This window comes from Thunnus thynnus, chromosome 18, assembly GCF_963924715.1.
Source record: "Thunnus thynnus chromosome 18, fThuThy2.1, whole genome shotgun sequence".
Lineage (NCBI taxonomy): Eukaryota > Metazoa > Chordata > Actinopteri > Scombriformes > Scombridae > Thunnus > Thunnus thynnus.
Genome location: NC_089534.1, coordinates 13351858 through 13363747, shown reverse-complemented (window position 1 = coordinate 13363747; position 11890 = coordinate 13351858). Strand labels below are relative to the sequence as shown.

The window sequence follows — 11890 nt, the reverse complement described above, 5'->3', positions numbered from 1 at the left end:
GTAGACAAAGAAGGGAGGCACGTGTAGTATCACCTCAACGTTCTGCAGCTCTCTGTGAATCTGCAGCAGCTGTGCCTGGCGTCTCCTGTCCTCTCGCCTCTCTCCTCCTCCCGTCTCTCCTCCCCTCTCCTCCTGCACCTCTCCTTCCCCGCTCTCCTCACCGCCGGGTGAGCTCAGTCGTCGAACCCGCTGGCCCACATTGACTCCCAGGAGCTCCGGGCTTCTCGGGGAAGGGGAGCGAGCGCGAGGAGGGGTGGGGCTGGGGGAGAGTGAGGATGAAGGGGGGAAGACAAAGGTTCGACCCAGCGCCCGGGGGCTCGTCTAGGGGCAGACACACAAGACAGGATCAGGGGAACTCCAAAACACTTATTATATAAGCTAATATATAGGTTGAGAGAACATCAAAAATGACTAATACAAACAAAAACAGTGATTTATTTTTCCTTCTTTTTTGATCTCTATATTTTCTTTAAAGCACCTTACTGTATCCTAACACACATATATCAGTTTGGTACTGTTTATTATGTAAAATGTGAATTGAGAATTGAAAACATTATTTAGGTTCCTGGGCCATGTTAATTTCTTATATTGATGATTGACTGCTTAAATGCCCAACAAAATCCAAATTGAATGACAGCAACAACAAAAAGAAACTTTTGTGGATGGAAAACACGTAAATGGCATTTTCTAATTTATGTCCATCATTGTGGACACGGCCAACAACTCGACCTGAGATACCTTGGGGCTGGTTGGACTGTAGAGACCTCCACTCAGTGCTCCCCCACCCAGTAACTGGCAATAGGTGGTCCGATCAGGAACCGGCAGCACAGGTCGGCCGACCGGGCTGGTTCTAGCTCGGGAGGTGGTACTAGAGGAGCCTGGCTGGGTGTGAAACTGATTACTGCTGTGGGGAGCGGAGAAGAGGAGAGGCAAGGAAGATTAATATCACATAATAAAACATCCTGTCTGAGCATTGAGGCTAGAAATTGGAGGGGATGCGAGAAATCTGATTACAACAAACCAATCATTTCAATTAATGGTGACACGCTCCAAAAACTTAGGTTGCAGATGAAAGGAAGAGTTACTTGCTTTCTGAATAACTAAAAAATGTTTAAAGAGAGATTTTTATGCATCCCTACAAGTGATTAGACAATGTTTTAATGTAAATCATTCACCTGTTGGACAGCAGGATGACTTCCTGTGATGTATTACAAATAAAGTAATCTTACTGGTCAGCCGCAGCAGACTGACCAAACACATTCTCTGTCACAAAAACTCAGCAGGACAACACTGTTAAAAACTGACCTGTTCATGACTCCGAGGCCGTTCAGGTTCAGGGCAGAGGCTGCCATCCCCGCGGCCAGGCCAGGGGCTCTGAGTGCTGGGTACACATCTGACAATCTCCCCTGAAGCTGCAGGGAGGTCTGGAGAACAGCTTTCAGTGTTTCTTCTGCATTCAGTCGGCAGCAGCAGCAGCTCCACACTGCAAGAAAATCTGCACCCGACACTGAAAAAAATGAAAAGGCTGGGTTAGAGTTAACCTCCCTAATTATTAAAAAGAAAATAACTGGAAATTAGTTAAGTAGCAAATACGAATTAAGACGAGAATCATTCTTCAAGATGAAAATAAGCCCTTTTCTTAAACGACAGATACTGGAACTCCAATTTTCCATTCCTGGAAAGTCATCCCTAACTGCGTCATGGACAAAGAAGATTATTCATGTAGTCCTGCTGTTAGTCCAAAATAAAAGATATCATTGTTCGTACTAGGAATGAAACTAAATAAATGAAAAATAACCAAGAGAAAGTGAAATGGAGAGAAAAGGAGACAGACGTAGAGAGAAATAGAGGGATGAATGTTGAAAAAAATGAGCAAGGGAAATGTTTTCCTCACTGGAAATAATTAGCCTTTTCTCCTGTCAACGTTTCATGAAATCTGAGATTTTTATAAAGCTCATTTGAATGGTTTATGCTGGTTTATGACAGAGCACTGTGACCATAGATTTTATATCTATGACAATGACTGCCCTTTTCAGTGGCGATCATCTTCCTCCTGTTCAACTAAATAACAATTTACAATAATTCTGCTCCAGACTGTTTTTGAAACCTGATAGAGTTTTACATATTCAAGTGTATGAACCTGATCCTGCTCGTTTCATGGTCGTACCAAACATGTCTTTGTTCTACAAAAGCAGCAACAACATGATGTCCAAAGTTCAGCCAGACCAAACTCTCATAATCTTTTGCTCTACATGATCTCAGAGCACACTGTTTGTTTGAAACTGTGGGGTCTAAAGATAAAACATTCTTTCAGTGGCAAAATGAGGGAGGCAGGCAGAAAAGGGCAGAAAGATGGAGATATAAACTTGCAGAGAGGGAGAATTGAAAAAGGGCAGGAGGTGGAAGGAAAGTGAGACATGACATATAACACCGAGGGGTAAAGACAAAAAGATGGAAAGCTAAACAGCAGGAAAATGAGGCAGAAAACCTCTATGGAATCTCCTCACTTTGAAGTGAACCAGATAAAGACATGTAGAGACACCCAGAGTCACTGAATAAGCACTTATCTTTTTGCTGCAAAAGATAGCACACTCTCAAGAGACTGTAGGTCATTGTATCTTTATTTTCTGAATGTAAGGAGGCTTAAATAGCATGCAACAAGACAGAATTAAAAAGCAACTGCAAACATCTTGTGAGCTTTTAATTTAAAATATACTTAAATTAACTGGAAAGCTTAAAAAAAAAGCTTGTTTTCAAATACAATTATGTACTGGGCTTTCTATTAAGTAGTGCATCCTGCAAGTATTCTACTATGACACACCCCTGCACCAAGAAGGTTTTGAGGTGAAGGTGCACGAGAGTCTCCTATTTGCAGACTCACTCAGGTCCCATTCACAATACGGCTAAATATAGTTGTCAATCCTCATTTTAATGCTTTATGTGGTTAAGCTCACACTCAGTATATTAATGAAAAAGAGCGATAGGTTGTAGTATCAAGCCCTGTTCCAAACAGGTAGTGACTGAAATCTGAAATAAGTTATGCAAATAAGCTTAGCTGTGCAACAACTGGTACCTGATGCGCAGTGGTCAACTGCGCAACACATTGCAAAAAAATGTCTCGTTTCCCAAAGGCAGATTTACAGATTGTGCTTTTAACTTAGATGCAGACGCGTATTCTTTTTAAGCTAACTACTCGTAACTAACTCTCGTCTGTGATTCTGACAGATGAGTGATTCAGTGTTCATTGACTTGTATCAGACTGCTTTGTATAACATGAGATAAACCTAAGCAGATTACTGGAGTACAAAGCTTTGAACAATCCGTTCACACAACTACAAACTTGAGATGAGATGTCACCAAAACCTGTTTCATGGTCAACTTTTTTTTTCATACTTGAGTAAAATATTTCTGCCCACTGACTTTAGTTCAGTTTAGTTTAGTTTAGTTTAGTTTTTCAACTTATACCACTCAAATACACGTGTAAATAAATAATAAATAAATAATAATAAGTCAAACCAAAGCAAGTTTATACTGACTGAAAAGGCGCAGACTGAACCTCAGCTTATTACAGCTAACCTTTTTATATTCATGATTTTGTACAGATCCCTTAAATTTTCGGTAAGAAGAAGGAAAATAAGAGAAAGACTATTTATGATTATTATATTGACTATTATATGTTTTATATATGTATTTTTATATATGTATATTATATATACCCAAAAGTCCCAAACAAAATTCATATATACAAAGGTGTTCATACCTCAGTTTTATATTTGTTAATCATCTTTTTTTTTTTCTTCAAATCTATGGATTGTATTACTCATTTCCTTTTCAAAGCCACAAATTAACGCCTTTCACTGATATACATCCTTGTTTTGCATTCTTTCTAATCTTTGTTTTTGTAAACATGCAAATTCCTCGTAGTTCATACTGACTCACTCTCAGTTGGATACAGTCTGGAAGCATTTTTATTTTTTACTTTATACACTAATTGTGCAGTTTTTAAGTTCACCAAATCTCTAAATTTGGGAGCATGAAGAGTTTATAAATAATATGTTTGTTGGTTCATGATAATCAGCTCTATTTACAATTCTTATAACTCTCTTCTGTAGCATAAAAATTGGATTTGTGCTCGTTTTCCATGTGTTTCCCCAAACCTATACACAGTAGGTGATGTATAGAACTATAAAAGAACGGTACAATATATGTTAAGAAGTTAGACTTCAACATTTTTGTCTTTAAATGATTTATATGTGGTTTCTAGTGTAGTTTGTGGTCTTTCTATTTCATTATTTGTACTTAATTATTGATTTTTTCAATATCCAAATTTAATTTAAAGTTTTCACTGAATCCAGAAGCTTCTCAAAATAAATTCATATCATCTGCAAACAAAACGAACTTTAGCAATTTGGACATGTTGCAAATATCATTAATGTATAATACAAACAACTTTGGACCCAGAACTGAACCTTGTGGAACCCCACAGGTGACCCTCAGCAGGTCAGATTTATTATTGTTTATTTGCACATACTCATGTCTATTATCAAGATAGATACTAAGCCATAAGTATGCTACCCCTCTAATAACATATCTTTCGAGTTTCCTCATTAATACTCTATGATCAATAGTGTCAAATGCCTTTTTTTAAAATCTATTTAAACAGTCTACAGTCTATTCCTTATTTTCTATTACTGTAGATATTTCAGTTCCATCTCTACCATTATGGTGGATCAATTAGATCTAAAACCATATTGATGTTCACTCACTAAGTTGTGTTTTTCTATGAAATGATCAAGTCTTTGAACAAAAAGTTTTTCCAAAATTTTCAAGAACTGAGGAAGGAGAGAAAATGGTCTATAGTTTGAAAAAATTGCCTATCTCCATTTTTATAGATAGGAATGACCTTTACTATTTTCAACTTATTGGGAAATATTCCTGTTTGGAGTGACTGGTTACAGATGTGGATCAGTGGTTTCGCTCATTACTCTATAATATTTTTTTTAACAAATGTCATGTCAATATCAGAACAATCAGTGGATTTTTTTATTCTTAAAACTGTATACTACATGTCAATTAGTTTCTTCTCTTCAATTCTCTTCAGAAATATGGTTTTGGAATTTATATCAATAATGTCATCATCTACACCCTCCTTCATTATTGGGTCCAACAATATCATTTGCTAAATTATAGGCAACATTCACAAAGTAATCATCAAATTCACTGGTAATATCTTTATGATTGGTTGATTATTTTTAATTAAGTAATTTGGATGATCTGATTTGTCCTGTACACTTTTAATTATGCTGTTAAGAACTTTCCATGGACCTTGTGTTGCTTCCATGCTGCACCAATAGTTTGTTGTAATAATCCTTCTTATTGTGTCTCATTATACTTGTCAATTTTTTTCTATATTTTTTATATTTATTTTCTGCTTCCATTGTTCTATATTTTAAGAACTGCTTATATTGTATTTTTTCTTTTTAAAGGCATTTTTTAGTCCCCTGGTGATCCAGGACTTGTCTTCATATGTGTGCTTCTTTTGTGTTCATATGGGACAGTGATTGTCATATAAGGTGGTTAAAGCAGACAGAAATTCATGAGCTTTGTTTGGATCATTGTTTAAATAAACCTCATTCCAGCTTTGCTTCTTTGAGTCCCCCTTAACAGCACCTATGACTTCTGGTGTTCTGTGTTGAATAAATGTATAAGTATCAGAATTTCTTTGTGTTTTTATCTTTAAAAACTTCTGTAAGGTTGCAAAAACAAGAAGGTGGTCACTTATGTCAGTAAAGAGCAGTCCACTTCCTACTCCCACTCCCAATTTCATTGGTAAAACTGTTATTTATTAATGTAGCACTGTCACTTGTTATTCTAGTTGGTTTTAAGATAGTAGGAAATATACTTATACTGTACATTGTATCAATAAAATCTCATTTGGGTTTAATAAATAAAATACATTTCAACCATCTTATGTGTCAAGATAGGATCCTGGATTCTTAGATTTCTCCACATTTATTTGTACAGTAATACAATCCATATTTTCTATTGTTGCTGACATTCTTTCTACTATTTTGCATTTGAATTAATTATTCACCAACAAGGCAACTCATCCTCCCTTTTTGTTCGTTCTATTAATAGTACTGTAAATAGTTTGAAGCCCTCAAGTTCAACATCAGCTCCCTTCTCTTTACTGAGCCAAGTCTCTAATACAGCATTGAACATGGTGAAATAGCACTTCATTTTAAAAAATCACTATACAGACTTCTACCGTTGAAGTGTATTATCGACAACGTACGGTCCATTATTATATTGCTTTTGAATTGTTCATCTGTATAATACTCACAGCTGCAGTTCATGTTATTTTAGAGGTGATTTTTAGGATGAATGTCATTCTCAGTTTCATATATTTTGTGTTCTGTAAAGTCAAGTTCACCTTCTCATAGTTCTCATGTCGAGGTAAACCGTTACCCACACAGTCTGATGATCCCATTTCTCCAAACTCAACATCATCCATGTCATTGAATGGAAAGGAATAATCTTGTCAGGTCTCATCGCAGCAGTCATAGTTTATTCAAGTATTTCCAAACAGAAACAGTCTTGTCTTGGCCATTTAAATAATTCCACACACACTTCATGCCAGTGCTGTTCATCAACATCATCGGCTATTGATGACTCCTGTTCCATGAGACAGAGCTAATTGTATGTCATCATCTGTAAAGATCTAGATTTTAGCTCTCTTACCATAACCACTTTTCAGGAGATCCATTCAGCCAAATCAAAACTTTGCAATTTCTTGTCCAAGTAGTAAATGGTAAATGAACTGCATTTATACAGCGCCTTTATAGTCTTCCCACCACTCAAAGCACTTTACACTACATGTCACAGTCACCCATTCACACACACATTCATATGCTGATGGCAGAGTTTGCCATGCAAGGTGCCAACCTGCTTATCAGGAAGAGTTTCTAATCATTCACACACACACACATTCACACGCACACACGCACTCACACACCGATGCCACAGCCCTCTGTAGCAATTTGGGGTTCAGTATTTTGCCCAAGGACGCTTCTGCACTTCGACATGTGGACTGGAAGAGCCAGGGGTCAAACCGCCGATCTTCCGATTAGTGGGCGACCCGCTCTACCACCTGTGCCACAGCCGCCCGACAGCTTGTAGTGGCTTGTATTTTGTTTCGCTTCTGGAGAATGCGTGCCTGCCTGGCAATGTCAGCATTCTTTTCGGTGAGGTGTTCATTCGGATACACTCCCATCAAAGTCAGCTTCCTAGTCTGTCAATATAGCTCAATCTTGCTCTTCCGATTCACAAAACAAAATATAATAGCCGGCTTTACTCTTCTGCCCTTTTGGGGAAGTGTTTGACAAGCTGTGATGTTGTTGCTTTCAATGGACGTGTTCTGTCTCTCAAAAAAAACAATGACTTGTTGTTCCAGTGTTAGTATCTCATCTCTCAGGGGCATCCTCACCTTTGTCTGTGACTGACACCGCCCTGGCAGTCCGATTGTAATCAGGTCTTCCATTCGTGTGTTATTGTTCCATGTCATCGATTCTTTTCTCCAAGTCTTCAGTCTTCTCATCCTCCTCCTTAATAAGCATTTTATCCATTACTTCTATAAGTTTGGTTTGTTGTTTGGTGACTTTACTTATATCCTCTGACATAAAGCTCAAGGATTTCCTGATTTCCTCCATTTCTTCATTCCATTGCAGTGTTGTTTTGTTGTTTGGTCTTTGGTGGCATTTTACTTTTGTTTCAGTGCTTTGAAATTAATTAATATTCATTAATTTCTCAGAAAGGGCTTCTTTCTAGAGCCGCCAAAGTCAAATCAATCTGTGTGTGTTGCAGAGTAGCACAGCAAAACAGATACACAAAACAAACTGTATATCTTTTCACACCAGGTTGTCACCTCTGTCTTGCAGAAACGATCAGCAAAACTAAACTGCAACTCCTACTGTATGTCAAGTAAACAAGAGCTTTTCAAAGCCCTCCCAGTCCAGTTCTGGGTCTCATTTAAGCATGCTGGTATTCTTGTCATGCTCTGACTGAGCTGCCAGAGACTGCCTTGGGATGTGTTTTGATTCCAGATGAGTTAAGACATCAGGTCATAAACTACGGGGTAAACATGGGATTTCCTTGTAGGGGAGTGACGCAGTTACTGTAGAGGGAGGCAGGAAACAATCTGAATGGCCCATCTCTCTAGTAGCTTACTAACCGCCAGTGCAGCTTTTTTCACGCTGAATAATCACTTCTCTCTGCTTCAACACAAAATTTAAATGAAAACAACACAAAGTCACGCAGATGATGAGGAAAGTTTGAGAAAGAAAGAGGGAGAAAATGAAACAGTGCAGGACTGAGGGAGACTACAGAGAAAGACAGAAGAGTGAGGAAGGGAAAAATGGTGTTTGCAGGCTATTTTTAGGTTGATTGTCTATTCTGAATCTTTCATGCAGAATTAGTGGATTTACTTTCTGTGAGACGGCTCGGTTGCTGTAATGAAGCAGCACTGGGCACCAGGAACCCTTTTCACACTGCATGTTGCACATGGTTAGCTGCATCCCAAAGACTTTTTTTTTTTTTGTCGCACTACAGGACAGCTCTCCAGATTCTGTGCTCTCCAAAATATCCAATTATCCCAAAGGAATCATCAAAGTATCGTCAATTAAATGGCGCAAAAAAGGACATTGTCTAAAAATTATTTAAACCCTGACTGAACTTTTAGCTGTGGTCTGTGCAGCACTTAAAGGTGCATCGCAAGAGATTAGCCTTCACACTAGAACTGCATATATCAGAGGGAATCCATTGCAACCGCACCAGCTTTAAGATATGGGGAATACTTCTTGTGACAAAACAGAAAGAAGTTAGAAAAGACAAAATATCTTTTGTCTTTCAATGCCACTCTGGTGCCTACATGTCTTCACCTCCCTTAAAGATAATATTGCCCAAAAAGATAGCAGAAAATATGCTAAACTGTCCATGAACATGAACTGTCCATGTCCATGAAATATTTGGAGTGCCAACAGCACTCCAAATATTTTAAAGAGACCATTAAGCAACAATTACCAACAGTCATGAAGCAGAATAATTAAGTAAACCATGACCCTGACATGAACTGCACTGATGCCACACACACAACTTTTTAATGCAGCACACAAAAATACCGCCTTTAACACACCAAATACACTCAAATACAAACAAATACTGGGTGATCCCGGCACAACCGCACATGTAAACTACCTCAGTCAGAGTGTTGTCTGTGTTTCAGCGCAGCCTGATGTCAGATTGAGTGGGACTGTGTGAGTATTAAAACTGCCCACTTGCCCACACAAGTGGGCAATAAACCTACACGCTTTTAAAAAAATGAAAATTTACATAAGCAGATGATAGGGCATGACAATATAATGATATATAGAGCTGCAACAATTAGTCCATTAGTTGATTGACAGAAAATTAAATCGCAACAGTATTGACGACTGAATAATTGTTTTAGTCTTTTTTTTCTTTTCTTTTTTTGGAGCAAAAATAGCCCAAATTTACAAGTTGCAGCTTTTTAAATGTGATGATTTTATGCTTTTCTGTGTCTTACATGATAGTAAACTGAATATCTTTGGATTTTGGGCAGTTGGTCGTACGAAACAAGACATTTGAAGACATCACCGTGGGTCTAAGAAGTTATAACATGCATGTTTCACTAGTTTCTGACATTTTTTAGTCAAAAAGATTAATCGAGAAAATAATGAGCAGATTAATCGATACTGAAAAGAATCATTAGTTTCAGCTCATTAATATGTGCAGTGAGACAACTTGTCTGATTGATTGTGCAAGACTGTTTATACTGTGGTAGCTATACATATGATATTATTAGGTCATTGTGGGCGATGTTGCACATCAATAAGCAGGACTAATTTATGGTAATAGTGGAATTTTATATGATTTTTTTTCATCAGTGTGATTAATATGATGATGTACATTTATTTGTCATGTGTTAACTTCACTAAATTTCCCAAAAACAGACATTTCTGCCTGGTTATCTATTTCCATAAACAGTTTCTTCATAGAAACTTGATACTGCAAAAATTGTGGTATAAAATTAAATATACCACACTAGAAGATTTTATCAATTTTGCCCACTGATAGCAGACGGGATACTCAAAGTACACAGCACCACGCTTATAGCTCAGAGTAAAGGCCTCAAGCGGGGCCCTAAGGGAGACCCAAATCAAATTAGAAATTACCTGAAATCTAATGTAATCTCATTATATAAGGCTTCATATAGCGGATTCCATTTTGGATCCAGTTTGGTGAAATAATTTAAGCCCCAAATCTCTTATCAAATCTTCTGTTGTCCCTTTTTATGAGTAAAGCGAGATGTACAAAACATTCAGGAGGACATTTAACAAAAGTGCAAATTTGAACAAAATCTGGAAAAACCTGATTTTTAGTTTGTTGTTTAGTTATCTGAAACGCAAATATTATATGTCAATATTTGAATTTTTCTTCTTCAGCATCTACCTCTGTACATACAACTGCTGAAAGTTAAACCTAAAGAGATAAGATAAGCTTTGATAAGCAGATTCAACTGTGAATTCACTGCTGCCCAACTCAAACCTTATCTAAGTGACATCATGGATGATAATGAGTATACAGTATTATATTGTATATCATTGGAAAGCTGCTGTTAGTTTAGCCTATCTAAGAATACATCTGTAACCACAAAACATATGTTGTGGGGCAATTCAAAACTCATTAAGTGATAAAGATACAATTGTTTAATTGCACACACTATTCAAACACTTTGCTTAGCCATTATATCAGTCACTAAAGCATATCTAGGCCTATAATCCTCACAACTTTCACTGTAACCTGTCCCACCTACACATGGAGTGGTGGTATGAGAGTGTAATAAACTATATCCAACAACAATAATCTGGATGGAGGTCCTGACATGACAGCAGGCCCTGTGTGATCTTACCTCAGCGTCCTCTGCGAGGCTTGTCCGGGACACTTTTACCGCTCAGAGTTAATATTACAGCCTGATATCAGCAACAATAACCCGAGGATGATTCTTGTGTGTGCGTCTGACACACAAAACGCCCAAAGACGCGTCTTCTTGTGCAGCCAAATAACTTATTCACTACTCCTCTTGTGTGTTTTTGGCTTCTTCCATAGACGAACTTGTTCGACGCTGCCGCCGGTCCCTTTTTGCTTCTTCACCTTTTCACCAAAAAAAAAAAAAAAAAAAATCCTCCTCCTCCTCCACAGAAGAAGATTTCAAAATGTCTTTCTCCACCACGATTTTTTTTCTCTTTCTCCCCCTCTCTCTGGTTATTTCAGGAAAACTTTAAGGAATTCCGGAGCGAGCAGTGAGGTCCTCTCGCAGTTTCGCTCCCGGGATAAATAGTTTTTAAAGAGGTTTCTGTTGTCATGCGTGCTGCTCGACACCTCTCTGCTCGTAGTAAAGCGTTGTTTGTCTGTATGTTTGAAGCCGGAAGCGACAAGACAGTCTCTCTCTCTCTCTCTCTCTCTCTCTCTCTCTCTCTCTCTCTCTCTCTCTCTCTCACACACACACACACACACACACACACACAGACACACACACACTGCCTCTCTCTCTCTCTCTCTCACTCTCGGTTCACTGGATAAAAAAACTGAAAGGCTGTACACGCACTACAGTGTGTGTACACGCGCATTGTGGGGGAGCGTGCGCATACACATGAAGCGCGTGCGTAAACTCAATTAGAGGGAACAACAGTCAGTCAGATTAAAAACTGGAATAATACTGTCCATTAACAATAATAGAGACTCTCCAAACCTTTAGTGGTATTTAGTGGTTCGTTTGTACTGCCCATGGATCCCAGACCTACATGGGGCCAAA

General features: G+C 38.1%; 1 protein-coding gene across 2 annotated transcripts in view; it reads right to left on the bottom strand.

The window, feature by feature from the left end:
* Positions 1–11551, bottom strand: part of itpkb (inositol-trisphosphate 3-kinase B) — a 32819-nt gene extending 21268 nt beyond the window's left edge. The window contains exons 1-4 of one of the 2 annotated variants that reach the window (XM_067571637.1): positions 10988–11551; positions 1306–1507; positions 739–901; positions 34–321 (exon numbers count right to left, since the gene is read on the bottom strand). In XM_067571637.1, the coding sequence (XP_067427738.1) occupies positions 34–321; positions 739–901; positions 1306–1352 (498 nt within the window). In that variant the 5' untranslated portion in view covers positions 1353–1507; positions 10988–11551. Of the gene's footprint in view, positions 1–33; positions 322–738; positions 905–1305; positions 1508–10987 lie in introns of both variants that reach the window. The other variant, XM_067571636.1, reaches the window with a different exon arrangement.
* Positions 11552–11890: the final 339 nt, after the last annotated feature.